The 20,130-nt window shown below is 38.9% G+C and overlaps 1 protein-coding gene across 6 annotated transcripts in view; it reads left to right on the top strand.

The window, feature by feature from the left end:
- The window catches only part of MICU2 (mitochondrial calcium uptake 2), a 132,551-nt gene that overhangs the window by 83,704 nt on the left and 28,717 nt on the right, over window positions 1-20,130 (top strand). For 4 of the 6 annotated variants that reach the window (XM_045588532.1, XM_036457562.2, XM_036457561.2 and 1 more), the window contains 4 exons: window positions 7,128-7,159; window positions 7,258-7,333; window positions 13,748-13,795; window positions 16,840-16,922. In XM_045588532.1, the coding sequence (XP_045444488.1) occupies window positions 7,128-7,159; window positions 7,258-7,333; window positions 13,748-13,795; window positions 16,840-16,922 (239 nt within the window). The remainder of the gene's footprint in view (window positions 1-7,127; window positions 7,160-7,257; window positions 7,334-13,747; window positions 13,796-16,839; window positions 16,923-20,130) is intronic. The other 2 variants (XM_036457564.2, XM_036457565.2) reach the window with 1 other exon arrangement.

Genomic DNA, 20,130 nt, shown 5'->3' with positions numbered 1-20,130 from the left:
ATTTCACTCACCTAGTTTCTAAATGTATTGGCTCAGCTGTTTGGCATCAAGACTTCCAATTGTAGAGAAGCAACATTACCTTTCTTCCTCACTCAGTTTTAAGTAGAAAGATTTTGTTTTAACCTCAATGATTCTTTAAAAGCCATACTGCCACCTGAAGATGCCACCTTCTAGTTGTTAGTTACTGCTTCCTGTAACACTTCTTCAGTTGGGAACGAGAATCAGTTTCTCTTTTAAAAACTGATGAGATTCCAAAATGGCAGCAGATTAAGTGGAAACTACACTGACATGTCCCAGGAACAAATTAGAATTAAAACTAATATACAGAAAAACCATCCTGAATAATAAACTGAAGACTAGCTAGAGAGAACCCTGATAACCAAGGATGAACGCATAGAGACTAGTGGGAAATGTGGAGGCACAAAAGGGCTGGCCAGGCTCCCACAAACAATAGCTGTGAGGGATGTCTTGGCTGTGGTGGGTTCCCTCTGAAAACTCTGGAGTCTAAACCCAAAACTGGGCTGCCTGCCAGCAAGGGACAGCTGCAAATGCAGGCACCATCTTAAGTGGCCACAGCACAAAATCTCATGTGCAGCAACTCACCCACGTCTGGATGGCTTCACAAGGGAGTTTTACCAAACATTCAAAGAAGAACTAAAACATAAACTCCTGAAACTATTCCAAAAAATCTAAGAGGAAGAACACTCCAAGCTCTTTTTATGAGGCCAGCATTATCCTAATTCTAAAACTAGGTAAAGATACTACAAAGAAAGAGAATTACAAGCGGATATTCCTAATGAACATAGATACTAAAGTCCTTAACAAAATATTAGAAAATCTATACATTAAAAAGATCATACACCATGACTAAATGGGATTTATTCCAGGAATGCAAGGCTGGTACAATATTAGCAAATTAATAAATGTGATACATTACATTAAAAAAATTGAAAGATAAAAATTACTTGATCACATCATTAGACACAGAAAAAGCATTCAACAAAATCCAATACCCCCTTCAGTAAAGTGGGAATAGAGGGATCATATCTCAACATAATAAGAGCTGTATATGACAAACCTACATCCAACATCATACTCAATGGGCAAAAACTATAAACATTTCCTCTAAGAACAGGAACAATACAGATGTTTGCTTTCACCACCCTTCTTCAATATAGTATTGTAAATCCTAGCCACAGTGATCAGACAAGAAGAAATAAAAGACATCCAAATTTGAAAGGAGGAGTAAAACTATCATAATCCACCAAAAAAGTACTAGATTTAATAAATGAATTTGTCAGTGTAGCAGGATACAAAATTAACACCTAGAAATTGATGGCATTTTTATACACCAATAATGAATTCTCAGAAAGAGAAACTAAACAATTCCATTTACCACTGAAACAACAAAAAATTAAGATACTTAGGAATAAACCTAACCAAGGAGGCAAAAGACCTGTAATCAGAAAACTATAGGACATTGATAATAGAGATAGGAGAAGATATAAACAAATAGAAGAATATATTGTGTTCATGGATTAGTAGATTTATTGAATGTATCATTGCCAAATATGTTCTCCCATATAGTGTAGTCAGAAAACTATAAGACTTTGACATCATTAAAATGTCCATAGTACTGAAAGCAATCTACAAATTCAATGCAATCCCTATTAAAATACCAACAGCATATTTCACAGATCTAAAAGAAATACTCCAAAAATTTATATGGAACCAAAAACAACCCCGAATAGCTGTAGCAATCTTAAGAACAAAGTTGGAGGGATCACAATACCAGATATCAAGTTATACTACAAAGCCACTATACTCAAAACAGCCTGGTACTGGTGCAAGAACAGGCATAAAAATAAATGGAACAGAAGAGAGAACCCAGAAATCAACCCAAGCCATTATGCTCAATCAATATTTGACAAAGGAGGCAAGAACATATAATGGAGTCAAGACAGTCTTTTTAATAAATGGTGTTGGGAAAATTGGACAGATACATATGCAAAAAAAAAAAAAAATGAAACTAGACCACCAACTTCTATCATGCACAACAATAAGTTCAAAATGGATAAAAGACTTTAATGTAAGTCAGGAAACTATTAAAAATCCTTGAAGAGCCGAAACCGGTTTGGCTCAATGGATAGAGCGTCGGCTTGGGGACTGAAGGGTTCCGGGTTTGATTCTGGTCAAGGGCATGTACCTTGGTTGCGGGCATATCCCCAGTAGGGGGTGTGCAAGAGGCAGCTGATCGATGACTCTCTCTCATCGATGTTTCTAACTCTCTCTCTCTCTTCCTATCTGTACAAAATCAATAAAATATATATATATTTTTTTAAATCCTTGAAGAAACCATAGGCAGCAAAATCTGACATCTCTCATAGCAATATGTTTATGGATACCTTTGCTAGGGCAAAGGAAACTAATAGAAAATAAGCAAATGGAACTAAATCAAAGTAAAAGGCTGCTCAGCAAAAGAAACCATCAACAAAATGAAAAGAGCACTGTATGAGAGAACATATTTGGCAATGATGCATTCAATAATGGGTTAATCTCCAAAATATATAGGGAACTCATACAACTTACAAAAAGAAGACAACAATCCAATTTAAAAATATATATATGAGCAAAGAACCTAAGTAGACACTTCTCCAAAGTAGATAGGTGGCCAGGAGACATGAAAAAATGTTCAAGATCACTGATCATAAGAGAGATACAAATTAAAACAACAATGAAGTATCACTTAGTACTTGTCAGAATGGCCCTATCCAGTTTGGCTCAATGGATAAGGACCCAGGTTGATTCTTGTACCTTGGTTGCAGACACATCCCCAGTAGGAGGTGTGTAGAAGGCAGCTGATCGATGTTCCTCTCTCATCGGTGTTTGTAACTCTATCCTCTCCCTTCCTTTCTGTAAAAAATCAATAAAATATATTTTTTTAAAATACTTGTCAGAACGGTGACCATCCACAAATTAACAAATGACAAGTCCTGGTGAAGATGTGGAGAAATGGGAACTCTAGTACACTGCTGGTGGGAATTCAGACTAGTACAACCATTAAGGAAAACAGTATGGAGTTTCCTAAAGAAATTAACGAAGAAATTGCCAGTTGACCCAGTGATCCCACTTCTAGGAATATATCCTAAGAAACCCAAAACACTAATCAGAAGGAATGTTTCACCCCTATATTCATAGCAGCGCTATTTACAATAGCTAAAATCTGGAAACAGTCCAAGTGCCCATTAGTAGATAAGTGGATAAAAAAAATAAAAAAAAGCTGTGGTTCATTTACACAGTGGAATACTCTGCAGTAGTAGGGGAAAAAAGGATCTCTTATTCTTTGAGACAATGTGGAGGGACCTGGAGAGTATTATAGTAAGTGAAATAAGCTAGTCAGAAAAAGACATGTATCACATGATCTCACTCATATGTGGAGTCTAATGAACAAAATAGATTGTGAGACAATCACAGAATAGACTGTCGAATCTCATTGTGAAGGCTGGAAGACTGTGGGTGGGTCAGAAGAGATCAACTAAAGAACTTGTATACATATGTGCATAACCCATGGGCCCTGACAACATTGTGATGAAAGCTAGGGGCAGGATTTGGGGATATGCTAGAAATGGGATGAAGAGGGGACATATGTAAGACTTTTAACAATAAATATTTTTTAAAAACTGATAACACTACAGCAGATGATTGGATCCAAAAACTATGGTACATCTACACAATGGAATACTATGCTGCCATAAAAAAGAAGGAATTCTCATCATTTGCAGCAACCTGGATGGAATTGGAGAACATCATGCTGAGTGAAATAAGCCAATCAATGAAAGAGAAACACCACATGACCTCACTCATTTGTGGATAATAAAGATCATTATAAACTGATGAACCAAAAGATAGATACAGAGACAGTAAAGCAACAAGCAGATTGTCAAATTTCAGCGGGGAGGGGAGGAGGATCTGGGGGAGATAATAGATCAACTGAAGGACTTGTATACATGCATATAAGTACAACCAATGGACATAAAGCTCTGGGGAGGGAGGGGATGTGTGGGAGGGAGGGAGGGAGGGGGAAAAATCAATAAAATATGTAAAAATAAAAAATAAATAAAACTGATAACACTAACCTAAACTGTCTAAAAATGAAATTGCATATGGTAATGAATAATTTGTGACATAAGTTTAAGAAAAGCATGTGAATCATGGTCAGTTTTTTATTTGCTTTTGTTTTGGGATTTTTGTTGTGAAGCTTCACATGAGGAATTTTTTTTTTCCCCATTGCTTTTCAGAGAGAGTGGAAGGGAGCGAGTGGAGAGAGAAAGAGAGATCAACTTATTGCCTCCAGCACACACCCCAATGGGATGCGGGGTGGGTCCTGAAACCTAGATCTGTGCCCCAGTCAGGAATTGAACCCTTGACTCTTTGTGCATGGACCAAATGCTCCAACCACTGTGGACAACAGCCAGGGCGTGGTCAGTTTCTTATCCGTATTTTCCGGCGTATAAGACGACTTTTGAAACGAAAAAAAGTCAACCGAAAATCGGGGGCAAAAGACCAAAATTGCACAAAAATTACCTGCGGATCTTGACGGCAAAGTAAGTCTTTTCTTTGAAGTGGGGGGTAGTCTTACACAGCGAATATAGGCCTAAACCTATGTTTTAACTGTGAAATTAGGGGGTCGTCTTATACGCCGGGAAATACGGTAAGTTAATAGAATATGCAAAGATAGGGGAATAAGTCTACTACATACACATTTTTCTTGGGTTTGTTATCAGCATCATATTACTATGTATTCTACATACACATTCATACGGTCACTTAGATTTACTTGGGTGATGATCTCATGGAATAGCACCTAATATTAGAATCTAGAGTTCTTTGTTATTGTGATAACATGTAATAGTGTATCAGTGGATAAAAATTATACCAAACTCTAACACCTAAGCTTACAAACATGGTCATAGATGTTTCTAAAAACTAATCATATTCACAATTGTTTATATCCATAATGCAAAACTAAAATATTGAAAATTTGCTAACATCAAATAGAATTTATTCCCACGAGGTTTAAAGCCCCAATTAAGCATTCAGAATACAGAAAAAGCATATAAAGTATTCATTTTAACTTGTCACTTGATTTTTTAAAAAATATATTTTTATTGATTTCAGAGACAGAAATCAATGATGAGAGAGAATCATTGATCAGTTGCCTTCTTCATGCCCCCTACTGGAGATAAAGTCTGCAACCTGGACATGTGCCCTGACCAGAACTCCAACCATGACTTCCTAGTCAATGCTCAACCACAAAGGGATCACAATACCAGATATCAAGTTATACTACAAGGCCACTATAATCAAAACAGCCTAGTACTAGTGCGAGAACAGGCATAGAAATAAATGGAACAGAAGATATTTTGAGAGCAAAAAGGAAAGTTTGTAGTGCATACACATGACTTATGTAAGAAATTAAAGGACACCTTTTCCAACATTTTTCTAGCTGTATAAAATGGCTAACCACAAAAGAAGCAATGTCATAGCTTTAGAATTATAGTAAGAGGTAAGTGATGTAAGCCATAGGAAAAATGGCTCAAAACCTCAAAGAATTTTAAATCTGTTATCCAATAGGAATTATTGAAAGTAATAGCACATTAGAATGGAAGTCCTATTTGCTAGCTTTTTTTAAGTTGACTGCAGAGCTCTAAAGAGAACTTTTCAGGGTTCAAAAAGGTAGCTTTCTAAAACATGCAGATGTATTTTTTTAATCAGTGAAAACAAAAAGACAGATTTTTAATAATTATGTGAACAAAATTATGTTTGATAAGAATTTATGATGGAGATAACTAAGCTAAGTCAAAGATACTTGTAATATTTTATATGTCATATATGGACCTGAAGGGTAGTATGCTAAGTGAAATAAATCAGATAAAGATAAATATCAGATTATTTCACTTACATTAATGATCTAAAAAACAAAGCAGAAACAGATTCATAGATACAGGAAACTGGTGGTTTCCAAAGGGGGGAGAGATTGAGGGGCTGTTGAAATGGGATTAAGAGGTAACAGGGATGTAAAATACAGCATCAAGAATATAGTTAAGTCCTAGCTGATGTGGCTCAGTTGTTATAGCATCAACCCAAGAACCAGAAGGTCTTCGGTTTGTTTCCTGGTCAAGGGCATGTGCCTGGGTTGCAGGTTTCATCTTGGCCCTGGTCGGGGTGTGTGTGAGAAGTAACCAATCAATGTGTCTCTCTCATTGATGTTTTTCTCTTTTTTGCTCCTCCCTCCTTCCCTTCCTTTCACTCTCTCTAAAAATCAATGAAAAAAATAAACTCAGTTGAGGCTTAAGAAATAAAAATTTAAAAAAAGAAAGAATATAGTCAATAATCCTATCTAATAAAGATTGAATATGCAAATTGAGCATCACTCTGCAACAAAGATGGCGGCACCCACAGCCAATAAAGAAAGAATATACAAATTGGCTCAACAAAGATGGCAGCAGCCAGGCTGGGACACTTGTCACTATGGCAACAACACAGGCAAGGAGCAGCCAGCGAGGGGCGGGTCGCCTGCTATGGGGGAGTGAGGGTGGAGGGAGCTACAGGAGGGCAGCAGGGCTGGAATGAAGGCAGAAGGTGACTCCAGCCAGGGGGAAGATGAAAGGTGGCAGCTAGAGCAAAGGCCTGAGTACAAGTGCTGGAGGAAGCTGGTGCCAGCAGCCAGGGGAAGAAAGGCCTATTCTTGCATGAATCTTCGTGCATCGGGCCTCTATTATTTTAATAACTTCGTATAGTGGCATATGATAACTAGATTTATTATGGTGATCACTTCATATATGTAGATACACTGTTTTGTACACCTGAAAATAATAGGATATTATCTGCCGATTATAATGCATGTTTTTGAGATGGGATGAGTGAAATTGAAAACTGGTCTTTGTACAATATTTAGACTTAGAATTCTCTGGTTCATAATTTTTATTTAAAGATTTTAGCTAAAATTGTCAACTCTTACTTTTTTTAACAAATAATTGTTTTGTCTTTTAAATTATTTTTTTCTTAATGGAAGTTGAGTTTTCCAAGGAATATAACTACTAAGTAATGTTTCTTCTTTGCTATAGGTAAAACTTCAGTCAAGAGACTGACAAAAAAGGTAAGTAGTGTGTTTGTAGGAGTTCGTTCTTTTTTTTAAGATAGGAAATGCACTTTTATAAGTTAAATTAAAAGATTTTACTATGTGTATATTCAAAGGATATTGAGGATATACTGGCAGCAATCCAAACAACTCATTGTGGATCAACCTTTTTTAGAGACCTTGGCGATAAAGGTAATTTTGATTTGTTGTTAACTTTCTGCTTATGTGTTTGTTTTAAACTATGTTTTTATTGATTTCAGAGAGAAGATGGCAGAAAGAGAGAGATAGAAACATCAGTGATGAAAGAATCATTGATCTGCTGCCTCCTGCATACCCCCTACTGGGGATTGAGCCCGAAACCTGTGCATGTGCCCTGACCGGAATCAAACTGTGACCTCTTGGTTCCTGGGTCAACACTCAAGCACTGAGCCACACCAGCAGGCACTACTTTTATTTTTTTATTAACCAAAGCATTATTAAAGAATTATGGTATGAGGCTTGTGGTTGTGTATTAGAGAATAAACAGTAGAGAACCTACAAAGAGAATGTTATAACACATACCATATTACTTAACCAGTTAACTACCACACATTTAAAACAGAAACCATCCCCATGTGCCACGATATTTTGAATTTAATTTAAAAAATCGACTTGCAATGAATATTATAAAAATAAATATACAGTTTGAATGTTCTTGAATATTTTCAGCTGAAAATTCTCATGAAAAGTGATTTTAAAGTTGGTCGCGCATGGTTCGCCACTTGCATCTACAGACTCTTATGGCATATAATAAGTTAATAGGTGTTTTTAGATTGTAATAAAATACTCATTAGGTAGTAAGTAACTTTATCATACTCAGAGCAGTCACAGATAAATTATTCAAGCGATTTTTATTAAAGCCTAGAAAGGAGGAGCAAGGCAGAATATCCAAAGGAAGTTGGGGGAGGGGGGACTTTTTTTCTGCTAAGGTCCATTTGGATATTTATAACATCATTCTCGGGCCATACAAGATTATCAGTTTAGAAATTAGCCTGCTATATTTGGTCAGACATTTCATTAACTCACCCCTAATGTCTTGGCCGGGCCAGACTAAATGATTCCTCAGGCTTTATACTGCCTGCATGCCATATATTTCCTTTCTCTGATCTAAATTAACAAGTGAAGGCCTCAAAGAGAATCCACATAAAAGAATTATAAAAGTTTTCACTTTCTTATCACTAGCAAAAGGTAATATATTCTTGAAATAAAAAAAGTAATTTTACTCACTATGCATTATAAAAAAGAAAATTGTAAGTCACAGTTACTATATATTTTTTAAACCCCAGCAGAATTCTCTATGTACCATTCTCAAAGATATACTGAATATAAATTATATGACATAGTGTAAGATACAAATATATTCTTATGATATGGTCATTTCTCTTTGGGGAACAGGATTCTCAAAACTGCATTCAATGGCAATTCATATTTTATAATTATTCCAATTTTTAAATATTCCCAGAGAAGCAGAATAACAAACTTAATCATCTCTTCTAGTATTCAAGACATGTAAGGAACTCCTATAGTCCAGCCATTGTTACTTAGTTGATTGAGGAGGTCCTGGTTGGATTTCTGATCTGTTGGATTGCTGGTCAGGGCACAAGCCTGTTTTTGCAGGCTCAATCCCCAGTTACCCCAGCAGGAGGCATGCAGGAGGCAAGTGATGGACATTTCTCTCTCATTGATACTTCTGTCTTCCTCTCCTTTCTTCTCTTTGAAATCAATAAAAACATATTTAAATTTTTTTAGAAAAGAACTATAACTCAACCAAAAAAAAATTTTTTTTAAATTAGCCCAGGATGGTGTGTCTCAAGTGGTTAGAGTGAACAAACGCCTGTACAGTGAAGTTCGATTCTTAGTCAAGGGCACATACCTGGCTTGCAGGTTCAATCCCTAACCTCAGTCAGGACATGTGTGGGAACCAATTGGTCAATGTTTCTCTTTCACATCAGTGTTTCTCTCTTCCTCCCTACCTTCCACTCTCTGGAAAAAAAAATTAAATGGGGCCACCAGGGATCAAACCTGCAGCTCAGTAGGGGCTCTTGACTGGGAATCAAACCTATGGGCCAACACTCTAACCACTAGACAACACTGATGTTATATTGAGAAATCAAGATGGCAGCATAGGTAAACACCTAAACTGCTGCCTCGCACAACAATTTCAAAACTATAACTAAAAGACAAAACGAAGATCATCTAGAACCATAGGAAAGCTGGCTTAGTAGAAATTCTACAATTAGAAGGAAAGAGGAAAGCAAACAGAGAATCAGAGGATCTGCAAAAGGCTTAGGGAAGTTCTCCCAGTGTAGACACAGCTAATCCTCACAGCCAATTGGCCTGGAGGTCAATTCTTCCCAGTGATACCACCAACAAGCAAGACTTAACTACAAGACTGTACACACAGTCCACAAAGGGTGCACCACGAGTGTCCACCTGAGGTAACTGTGGAGGCCAAGCATCTGGGCCATAAAGGACACTTAGCACACAAAGTTACCCTACCAACTCAGGGAAGCAGCAAAAATGCAGAGACAAAGAAACAGATCACAAACGAAAGAAATGGAAGAAAACAAATGAGTTCAAAACTACAGTTATAAGGTTTTTTAAGAATTTCCTAGAAAGGGCTGATAAATTTAGCCAAACCCTTGAGGATATGAAAAAGGACCAACTAGAAATTAAACGTACATTGACTGAAATAAAAAATATTATATAGAGACCCAGTAGCAGACTAGAGGCTCACTAGAATGAAGTCAAAGATTTGAAATACAAAGAAGCAAGAAACACTCAACCGGAAAACTAAAAGAAAAAAGGATCCAAAAATTTGAAGATAGTGTAAGAAGCCTCTGGGACAGATTCAAGCAAACCAACATCAGAATTATAGGGGTGCCAGAAGAAGAGAGAGAGCAAGATACTGAAAAACTATTTGAAGAAATAATGACTGAAAACTTCCCCCACCTGGTGAAAGAAATAAACTTACAAGTCCAAGAAATGCACAGAACCTCAAACAAAAGGAATCCAAAGAGGACCACACCAAGAAACATCATAATTAAAATGCCAAGGTCAAAAGACAGAGAACATTAAAAGCAGCAAGAGAAAAACAGTTAATTACCTACAAGGGAGCACCCATACTATTGTCAGCAGATTTCTCAACAGAAACTATGCAGGCCAGAAGGGAATGGCAAGAAATATTCAAAGTGGTGAATAGCAAAAACCTACAACCAAGATTACTCTACCCAGGAAAGTTATCATTCACAATTGAAGGTCAGATAAAGAGCTTCACTGATAAGAAAAAGCTAAAGGAGTGCATCAACACCAAACCAATATTGTAAGAAATGCTGAAAGGTATTCTTTAAGAAGAAGAAGAAGAAAAGGGTAAAGATAAAATTATGAACAACAAATACATATCTATCAACAAGTGAATCTAAAAGTCAAGTGAATAAAAAATCTGATGAACATAATAAACTGGTGAATATAATAGAATCAGGGGCATAGAAAGGGAGTGGACTGAAAATTCTCAGGGAGAAAGGGGTGTGGGGAGTGCAGAAAGAGACTGGACAAAAATTGTACATCTATGGATGAGGACAGTGGGGGAGAGGTAAGGGCAGAGGGTGAGGTGGGAACCAGGTGGAGGGGAGCTGTGGAGGGAAAAAAGAGGAACAATTGTAATAATCTGAACAATAAATATTTATTAAATTTTTTAAAAATCAATGGAAAAAATATCCTGAGGTGAGGATTAACAAAAACAATTTAGAAGTGGGCAAAGTGAAGTTTCTCATAAGAAAATACACAAATGGCCAATTTGCACATGAAAGTATGCTCAGGATAACTAATCATTAGGGAAATGCAAATAAACTACAATGAGATGCCACTTCACACCCATTATTATCAAGAAAAATATGAAAATAAATGCCAGCCAGGATGTGGAGGAATTTTAATCCTTGCACATTGCTGGTGGGGATATAAAATGAGGCAGCCAACTGTGTAAACAGTATAGAGATTCCTCAAAAAATTAAAAATTAAACATAAAATGACCATTTGATCCAGTAGTCCCACTTATGAGTATATACCAAAAATTTAAAACCAGAAATTCAAACATATATTAGTACACTAGTGTTTGTAGTGGCATTAGTCACAGTAGCTAACGGGTGAAAACAGATGATGGAAACTGGTGCATCCATACAGTGGAATATTATTGCACCTTAAAAAGGGATGTACCGTATTTTTCGGACCATAAGACGCACTTTTTTTCCCCCAGAAGTGGGGGGGGGAAAGCCCCTGCGTCTTATGGTCCAAATATAGCCTACACATATACTTTAAAAAAAAAAGTTTTTTTTACTTGCCCGGCTCTGTGTGATCTCTGTGTGCTTGCCCGGCTCTAAAATGGTTCTAAATGCTGCTGTTTACTTTACAGGGTTGATTACATGTGTTTATGACTGTGATGTTGGGTTTTAATGCACATAAAATATTTTAGGACACTATTTGTTTCAGAATCTTTTTTTCTTCATTTCCCTTCTCTAAAAACTGGTGCGTCTTATGGTCCGGTGCGTCTTATGGTCCGAAAAATACGGTAATTCCTGCCCCTGGCCAGGTAGCTCAGTTGATTAGAGCGGTCCCTTATATGCCAAGGTTGTGCATTTGTTTACTCTTGGTGCGTGGGTGAGTGCATGCATTTACTAGACTTACTCAGTATAAATTTAAAATTATAGTAATAATATAGAAAAGTTTTCTGTGAAATTAAACTTTTCACACATACTTAATTTTAATTATACAAACATGTCTATGTAAGTAAAAACAGGTAAATTAACTTGTCTTTTTAACATATGCATTTGGAAAACCTACTTTATTATATAATGGACTTTTGGCTTTAACAGACAACCCTCTTTGCCCAAATTAGTCCGTTATATCAAGGTTTTACTGTATTTTACAAAAAAAAGTAAGTGACTTGACATCTGTCCATCAAGTGCAATGCAAGAGCTTCCTTGGAATCCTGATATGTGCATACTTAAAAAAAAATCTGAAACAGGGATGTTTGTACACTGATTTTAATTTGATAATATTAAGGAATTATTGATAATTTTTTAGGTGTCATAAATACATTTGTGAGGGGGGACAATTCTTTTTCTACTATGAAATAATATGCTAGGTGGGTTTTGTTTTAAATAATCCAGTAGACAGTGAGAGAAAGGGATTGAGAGGTATAGATAAAATAAGACCTGCCATGAGCTAATATTATTGAAGCTGATATAATTCTTCATCATATTATTCTCCGTACTTTTGTATATGACTGAAGTTTCCCATTATAAAGTTTTTTAATTGTTATGCCAAGCTCATGATCCAGAGGGAAATTCTTTTTATTTTATTAAAAAGCTATGATTTATAAGATATTAATTCTATATTTATTGTATTTCTTTTCCTGGCAAGCACATCAATGTATCTTTCACATGATGTTTCTCTCTCTCTCTCCCTCCTTCCTCCCTTCCACTCTCTCTAAAAATCTAGAAAAATATTTTTGGTTGAGGATTAAAAAAAAAAAAAAAAGCCAACACCATTTACTCAAGCAGGAAAGAAAGTTTATTTTGTGACCTGGTTTAATCCAGTACTCAGGCATCACCAGTACTCACATCCTTCAGTTCTACCAATTAAAGACTGGCTCCATTCTCAGCACTGATCTATTGCTCTGTCCATAACCTCACATCCTATGTGAAACAAACTTCACATCATCACAACCCAGGAGGAGAAATGAAGTGAATGATTCAGCCTTCTCTGCAGAAATCTCACTCTGCTTGGCCCAGTGTAGATAACAGTTCATCCCTGAGTGAACTCCTGCAGCCAGATAGATGCATCCTGCTTGTGAGCTTGGGACAGCTATATGCCATCCCAGCGCCAGCTTTGCAAAGTATTGTGACTGCCTAGACCAGTCAGCCTCTGCCTCCAAAGGGGAAATCATGAGCAATCCCATTCCAACTGCATGTTGGAGAGTGGGGAAGAAGTAGGATTTCACTGTTTCATTTTAAGTAATGCAGTTTACTCCTTTTATATTCAAATCTCTGTTATTCTACTAAATTTATAAATTTGCTTCCTTGCAATGTTATGAATAGTAAAAGTTGAGCAGAAACTAAATAGTGTGCCATGCAAATAAAACCTCTAATGTCCTGGCCAGGTGTGGCTCAGTAATTGAACCAGAAGATCCCAGTTAGGGGGAATGCAGAAAGCCACCAATCAAGGATTCTCTCTCATCATTGATATTTGTATCTCTCCCTCTCCCTTCCTCTCTGAAGTAAATAAAAAATATATATTTTTTAAAAACAACCACTAATTGATACCTGTATTTCCCAGCCAGCATTCATTCCACCTCCTTACTAGTAAGAGTAATCTGATAAAAACCTAGTATCTTTTTAAGTATTAATAATGTACTTAACTCTATTACAAAAGTTTTCCACTGTACCAAAGAGAAGTAATTTAAAGTGAAAATGTGTTTTTAATTAGATGAAATTTCCATGTAGTATATATATGATTACTTCTAAACCATCTAAAAATTATTTTCTAACGTTTGTATATTATCTCTTCCAGGGTTAATTTCATATACTGAGTATCTTTTCTTGCTTACAATCCTCACTAGTAAGTATCCCACATTTTTTGCCTCAACAACCATGTAGATTTCTCTATTATTCATGAACAGAGTTTTGGAAGTTTAGTATTTTTTTTAATTTTTCACTTATTGGTGTAGGAAGAGAGAGAGAAACATCAGTTTGTTGTTCCACTTATTTATACATTAATTGGTGGATTCTTGTTTTTTTGTTGTTGTTTTTTTCCCTATATATATTTTTATTGATTTTTTGCAGAGAGGAAGGGAGAGAGATAGAGAGCTAGAAACATCGATGAGAGAGAAACATCGACCAGTTGCCTCTTGCACACCCCCTACCGGGGATGTGCCTGCAACCAAGGTACATGCCCTTGACCGGAATCGAACCTGGGACCCTTCAGTCTGCAGACCGACGCTCTACCACTGAGCCAAACCGGTTTCAGCAATTGGTGGATTCTTGTATATGCCCTGACCAGAGATCGAACTTGCAGCCTTGGCCTATTGGAATGACTGACTAACTGAGCTACCTGGACACAGCAGTATTTATGTTTTGTTATTAAAAATACTAGTGGCCTGATGCATAGATTCATGCACATTGAAAGGAAATTAATTAGAAGGTGGCCAGCGGGGCAGGATTGGGCAGGATGGCCCAGACACACCCTGGAGCTGACCTCCAACAGTCCCGCCCATTGCAGCTCAAAAGGGAATCCCTCTCAATCCAGGACTGCTGGCTCCCAGCTGCTCACCCGCTTGCCTTCCTGATTGCCCCTAACTGCCCTTCCCTGCAGGCCCAGTCACCCCCAACTTCTCTCCTCTGCTGACCTGGTCACCCCTAACTGCCCTTCCTTGCATGCTTGATCACTCCCAACTACCCTCTCTTGCAGGTCTGGTCCCTCCCAACTGCCTTCCCCTGCTGGCCTGATTGCCCACAACTTTCCTCCTTTGCAGGCTTGGACCCTCCCAACTGCTCTCCCCTATTGGCCATCTTGTGGCAACCATCTTGTGTCCACATGGGGGCAGGATCTTTGACCACATGGAGGCAGACATATTGTGTGTCGCAGTGATGGTCAATCTGTATGTTACTCTTTTATTAGATAGGATAGAGGCCTGGTGCACAGATGGGGGCCAGCTGGTTTGCCCTAAAGGGTGTCCCAGATCAGGGTGAGGGTTCCCTTGGGGCATGGGGTGGCCTGGGCGAGGGGCCTGTGGTGGTTTGCAGGTGGCCACGCCCCCCAGTGACCCAAGCTGGAGGCCCTGGACGTGGGGTTTATTTATCTTCTATAATTGAAACTTTGTAGTCTTGAACAGAGCCCAGGGCCAGCCAGGATGTGCAGAAGCTTATCTTTCTTCAAGGGGAAAACCCAAACTTCCTGCTCATTCCCTAGCCAAAGCCATCTTGGTTGGGTTAATTTGCATACTCACTCCTGAATGGCTGGTGGGCATGGCTTGTGGTGTGGTGGAGGTACAGTAAATTTGCATATTACTCTTTTATTAGATAGGATTGGGCCTGGCCAGTGTGGCTCAGTGGTTGAGCGTCATCATTTGAACAAGGTCAGAGTTCCATTTCCTGTTAGGGCATATGCCCACATTGCGGGCTTCATCCCCAATAGGGGATGTGCAGGAGGCAGCTGATCAGTGATTCTCTCTCATCATCAATGTTTCTCCTTCCCTCTCCTTTCCTCTCTGCAATAATAAAAATATTTATATATTAACATTATTGAGCCCTTGCCAATATATCTGAGTGGTTTGAGCATCCACCCATGCACTAAAGAGTCAAGGGTTTGAGTCCCAGAGAAGGACACATACACAGTTTACAGGTTTGCTCTCCAGCCCTGGCCAGGGTGTGTGCAGGAGGCAGCCAGCTCTTTTCTCCATCTCATATCAATGTTTCCCTCTCTTTCTCCCCTGCCTTGCGTTGTCTAAAAAAATCAATAGAAAAGTATCCTCAGTTGAGGATTAACAGCAACAAAAAATGCTATACCAGTATTAATTTCTTAGTTTTTATAAAAGTACTGTGGTTATATAAGATGTTGACATGAGAGGAAGTTATCCAAGGGTATATTAGAAACTCACCATACTATCTTTACATTTCTGTAAGTATAAAATTATTTCAGAATAGTTTTTTAAAAACCCTACTCTGAGAAAGGGAAATAAAGGTAAAAATCAGTATGAAAATAGCCATCTTCTCTAATAAAAGAGAAGCATTCAAATTGACTGTACCTTCACTACACCCACAAGCCACACCCACCAGCCAATCAGGGCAAGTATGCAAATTAATCCAACGAAGATGGTGGTTAATTTGCATATCTAGGCCAGAGCGAAGACTGAAGACAGCGTAGAAAGAAGCCAATCGTTGCAGAAGGGAATGAAGCTGCAGAGAAGCAAGCAAGTGGGGCCTCAGAGAAGGGAGGGAAGCAGGCGGAGCAGTGGAGACCACAGCAGGAAGCCCTATTGCAGGAATCTTCCCTGCAAGGGGCCTCTAGTTCTATCTAATAAAAGGGTTATATGCAAATTAACCGTAACTCTTGTCACAAAAAATGGCAGTGCCCAAAGTCACAAGATGGCAACGTCCAGTCTCCTCAGCCCAGCCCGAGTCCCCCAGTCCTGAGGCAATGAGGCAAGCATCCTGCCCCAGCCATGGAGGTCCTCTGGGCTTCAGAGAGCCTCAGCAGTGAGCACGGAGCAGCCAGGCCCCACAGAGAGCAAAGAACCACAAGGAGTGGGCCTAAGCTATCAGGGCTCCTGAATTGTAGAGAGCTGGCTCCCTGAGGGCTCCCAGATTGGAGAAGGTGCAGGTTGGGCTGAGGGACCCACCCCCTGTACATGAATTTCATGCACTGGGCCACTAGTGCTCCTATAAGACTATAGGAAAACTAAAGATACAGAGTTTTCAAATTATTTTTTTCTTTGAGGGCAGCACACCTAATAGCAGAACAGCACACCCATGAATATGTATCAGCCTTTGAAAATTGTTATCATAAGAGATCCTTACATGTGTAGCTTCTGGTGGCTGATTTCAAATTCAAAGATCTATTATATTTGCATGTAATTTGCATTTCCATTTTTCTTTTGATTGTAGAACCCCATACTGGGTTTCATGTTGCTTTTAAAATGCTGGATGCAGACGGTAATGAGATGGTTGAGAAAAAGGAATTTTTTAAGGTAAGTAGATTCTAGTTATTTTTGGTGTATCATAAAGCAACTGGATAGTTGTGTGATAATAATTTTATCATTTTCATAAAAATTAAAATTTATTCACTGCTTATATATCAGATGTTAGGAAATCATTTATGTATTAAAAATAATAAAATTTCTGTATTACAACTTGAGGAAATAGTCAAGGAACAGAGCATAAGATTCCAAAGAGAAATGAGCTAAAGCATCTACATTTTTTAGATTTTGTTTTTACAATTTCAGCAAATAATAATCCTATCTAATAACAGAGTAATATACAAATTAACCATCTTTCCCCTACACCCACAAGCCACACCCAACAGCCAGTCAGGAGTGAGTATGAAAATTAACCCCATCCAAGATGGCTGCAGCCACAGAGAAAGCAAGAGGCTTGGGTTTCCCCAGCAATGGAGGAAGCCAAGCTTTCCACACACCCTGGTGGGCCACGGCCTCCACTCAAGGCTACTAAATGTCAATTATAGAAGGTAAATAAACCCCAACAAAAATGGTGGCAGACACAGAGCTGGAGAGAGCAGGAGGCTTGAGTTGCCCCTGGCAATGTAGGAAGCCAAGCTTTGGCAGCCCTGCCCTGCCTTGGCTTCCGCTCAAGGCCACAAAGTTTCAATTATAGAAGATAAACAAATCCCAACAAAAATGGCTGCGGCCACAGAGCAAGCATCAGGCTTGGCTCCACTCAAGGCTATGAAGTTTCAAATGTAGAAGGTAAATAAATTCCAGATAGCAGGGCCTTCAACTTAGGTCACCTGGGGGCATAGCCAGCCTGAAAACCACCACAGGCCCCTCGCCCAGGCCTCCCCACATCCCAAGGGAACCCCCATCCTGATCTGGGACACCCTTCAGGGCAAACCTCCCCACCCGTGCACCAGGCCTCAATCCTATCTAATAAAAGAGTAATATGCAGATTGACCATCACTCCAACACACAATATGGCTGCCCTCATGTGGTCAAAGATCCTGCCCCCATGTGGACACATGATGGCCATCAGGGGAGGGCAGTTGAGAGGCACCAGGCCTGCAAGAGAGGGCAGTTGGGGGCAATCAAGCTACAGGAGAGGGCAGTTAGGGGTGACCAGGCCAGCAGAGGAAGGAAGTTGAGGGTGACTAGGCCTGCAGGGAAGGGCAGTTTAGGGGCAAACAGGCTGGCAGGGAGCAGTTAGACATCAATCAGGCTGGCAGGGGAGTGGTTAGAGGATGATAAAGCTGGCAGGCAGAAGCAGTTAGGGGCAATCAGGAAGGCAGTCAGGCAAGCAGTTGGGAGCCAGTAGTCCTGGATTGTGAGAGGGATGTCCAACTGCTCGTTTAGGCCCGATCTCCCATATTGGAGAGGGTGCAGAGTAGGCTGAGGGACACACACACCCCTGTGCACAAATTTTGTGCACTGGCCTCTAGTATAATATAAAGGGCTTTGTGGGTCTGTTAAAAATTATTTTTACACTTCCCTCCAAAGAAAGAGATACAAAAAAAAAAAATTAGCCGAGACCAGTTTGGCTCAATGGATAGAGCGTCGGCTTGGGGACTGAAAAGATCCCGGGTTCGATTCCGGTCAAGGGCATGTACATGGGTTGCGGGCACATCACCGGTAGGGGGTGTGCAGGAGGCAGCTGATTGATGATTCTCTCTCATCGATGTTTCTAACTCTGTATCCCTCTCTCTTCCTCTCTGTAAAAAATCAATAAAATATATTAAAAAAAAAGAAAAAAAAGAAAAAGAAAAAAAAAAAGAAAGAAACCTCTGACTCCCCATCTTTGGGGACTGGTGCCATTTAAAAAAAACAAAAAAAAAAAAAATTAGGTCTTCATAAAAAATAGGGAGAAATGGGCCTGATCACTGTGGATCCGCAATTCAGCGTCAGCCTATGAACTAGGAGGTCCTGGTTTGATTCTCAGTCAGGGCACATGCCCAGGTTGCAGGCTCGATCCCCAGTGTGAGGCATGCAGGAGGCAGCCAATCAATGATTCTCATCAGTGTTTCTATCTACTCCTATTCCTTCTTCTCTGAAATCAATAAAAATATATTAAAAATAAAAATAAAGTCTCCATTGTCTGGTATAAGTATTGCTACTCCACCTTTATTTTTCCATTTCCATTTTCATAAAATGTCTTTGTTCATTCCTCCAGTTTCATTCTGTATGCATCTTTTGATCTAAAATGACTCTCTTGCACACAGCATATATAAGGGTCTTGTGTGGTTATCCATTAGGCCACCATATGTCTTTTGATTAGAGCATTTAATTTATTTTTCAATTAAAGAAATTGATTATTGCCATTTTATTGTGTTTTTTTTATATTTTTCTTCTTCTTAAAGAAGATACTTTAACATTCACTGTAATACTGGTTTGGTGGTGCTGAACTCCTTTAACTTTTTCTTGTCTGGGAAACTTACCTGTCCATAGATTCTAAACAATGGCCTTGCTGGATAGAGTAATTTGGTTGTAGGTCCTTTCTTTCCATTGGAATATTTCATGCCAATCCCTTCTGGTCTCAAAATTTCTGTTGATAAATCAACAGTCTCATGGGAGCACCCTTCCAGGTAACTGCTTTATTCTTGATGTTAAGAATTTGTTTTTAACTTTTTAATTTTAATTACAATGTGTCTTGGTGTGGGCATCTTTAGGTTCATCTTGTTTAGGACTCTTTGTGCTTCCTGGACTGGTATGCCTATTTCCTTCACCAGGTTACAGAAGTTTTCCATCATTTTTTCAAATAGATTTTCAGCCCTAGCTGGTTTTGCTCATTAATTAGAGCATCAGCCCACGAATCAAAGGGTCACATGTTCGATTCCCGGTCGAGAGCACATACGTAGGTTGCAGATTCAATCCCCAGCCCTAGTTGGGATGTGTGCAGGAGGCAACCAATTAATATGTCTCTCTCTCTCTCTCTCTCTCTCTCTCTCTCTCTCTCTGTCTCTGTCTCTTTTTCTCTTTCTGTCCTTCAGCTCCTCCCCCTTCTCCCTCCCATCCACTCTCTAAAAAAATCAATGGAAAAAAATATGCTCAGTGAAGATTAAAAAAAAAAATATATATATATATATATACACACTAGAGGCCTGGTGCACAAAATTTGTGCACAGGTGGGGGGTGTCCCTCAGCCCAGCCTGCACCTTATCCAATCTGGGACCCCTTATGGGATATCCCAATTCCCATTTAGGGCAGTTGGACATCCCTCTCACAATCTAGG

The sequence above is a fragment of the Pipistrellus kuhlii genome, unplaced genomic scaffold (assembly GCF_014108245.1).
Source record: "Pipistrellus kuhlii isolate mPipKuh1 unplaced genomic scaffold, mPipKuh1.p scaffold_m20_p_3, whole genome shotgun sequence".
Lineage (NCBI taxonomy): Eukaryota > Metazoa > Chordata > Mammalia > Chiroptera > Vespertilionidae > Pipistrellus > Pipistrellus kuhlii.
This window is presented reverse-complemented; position numbering and strand designations above follow the sequence as displayed.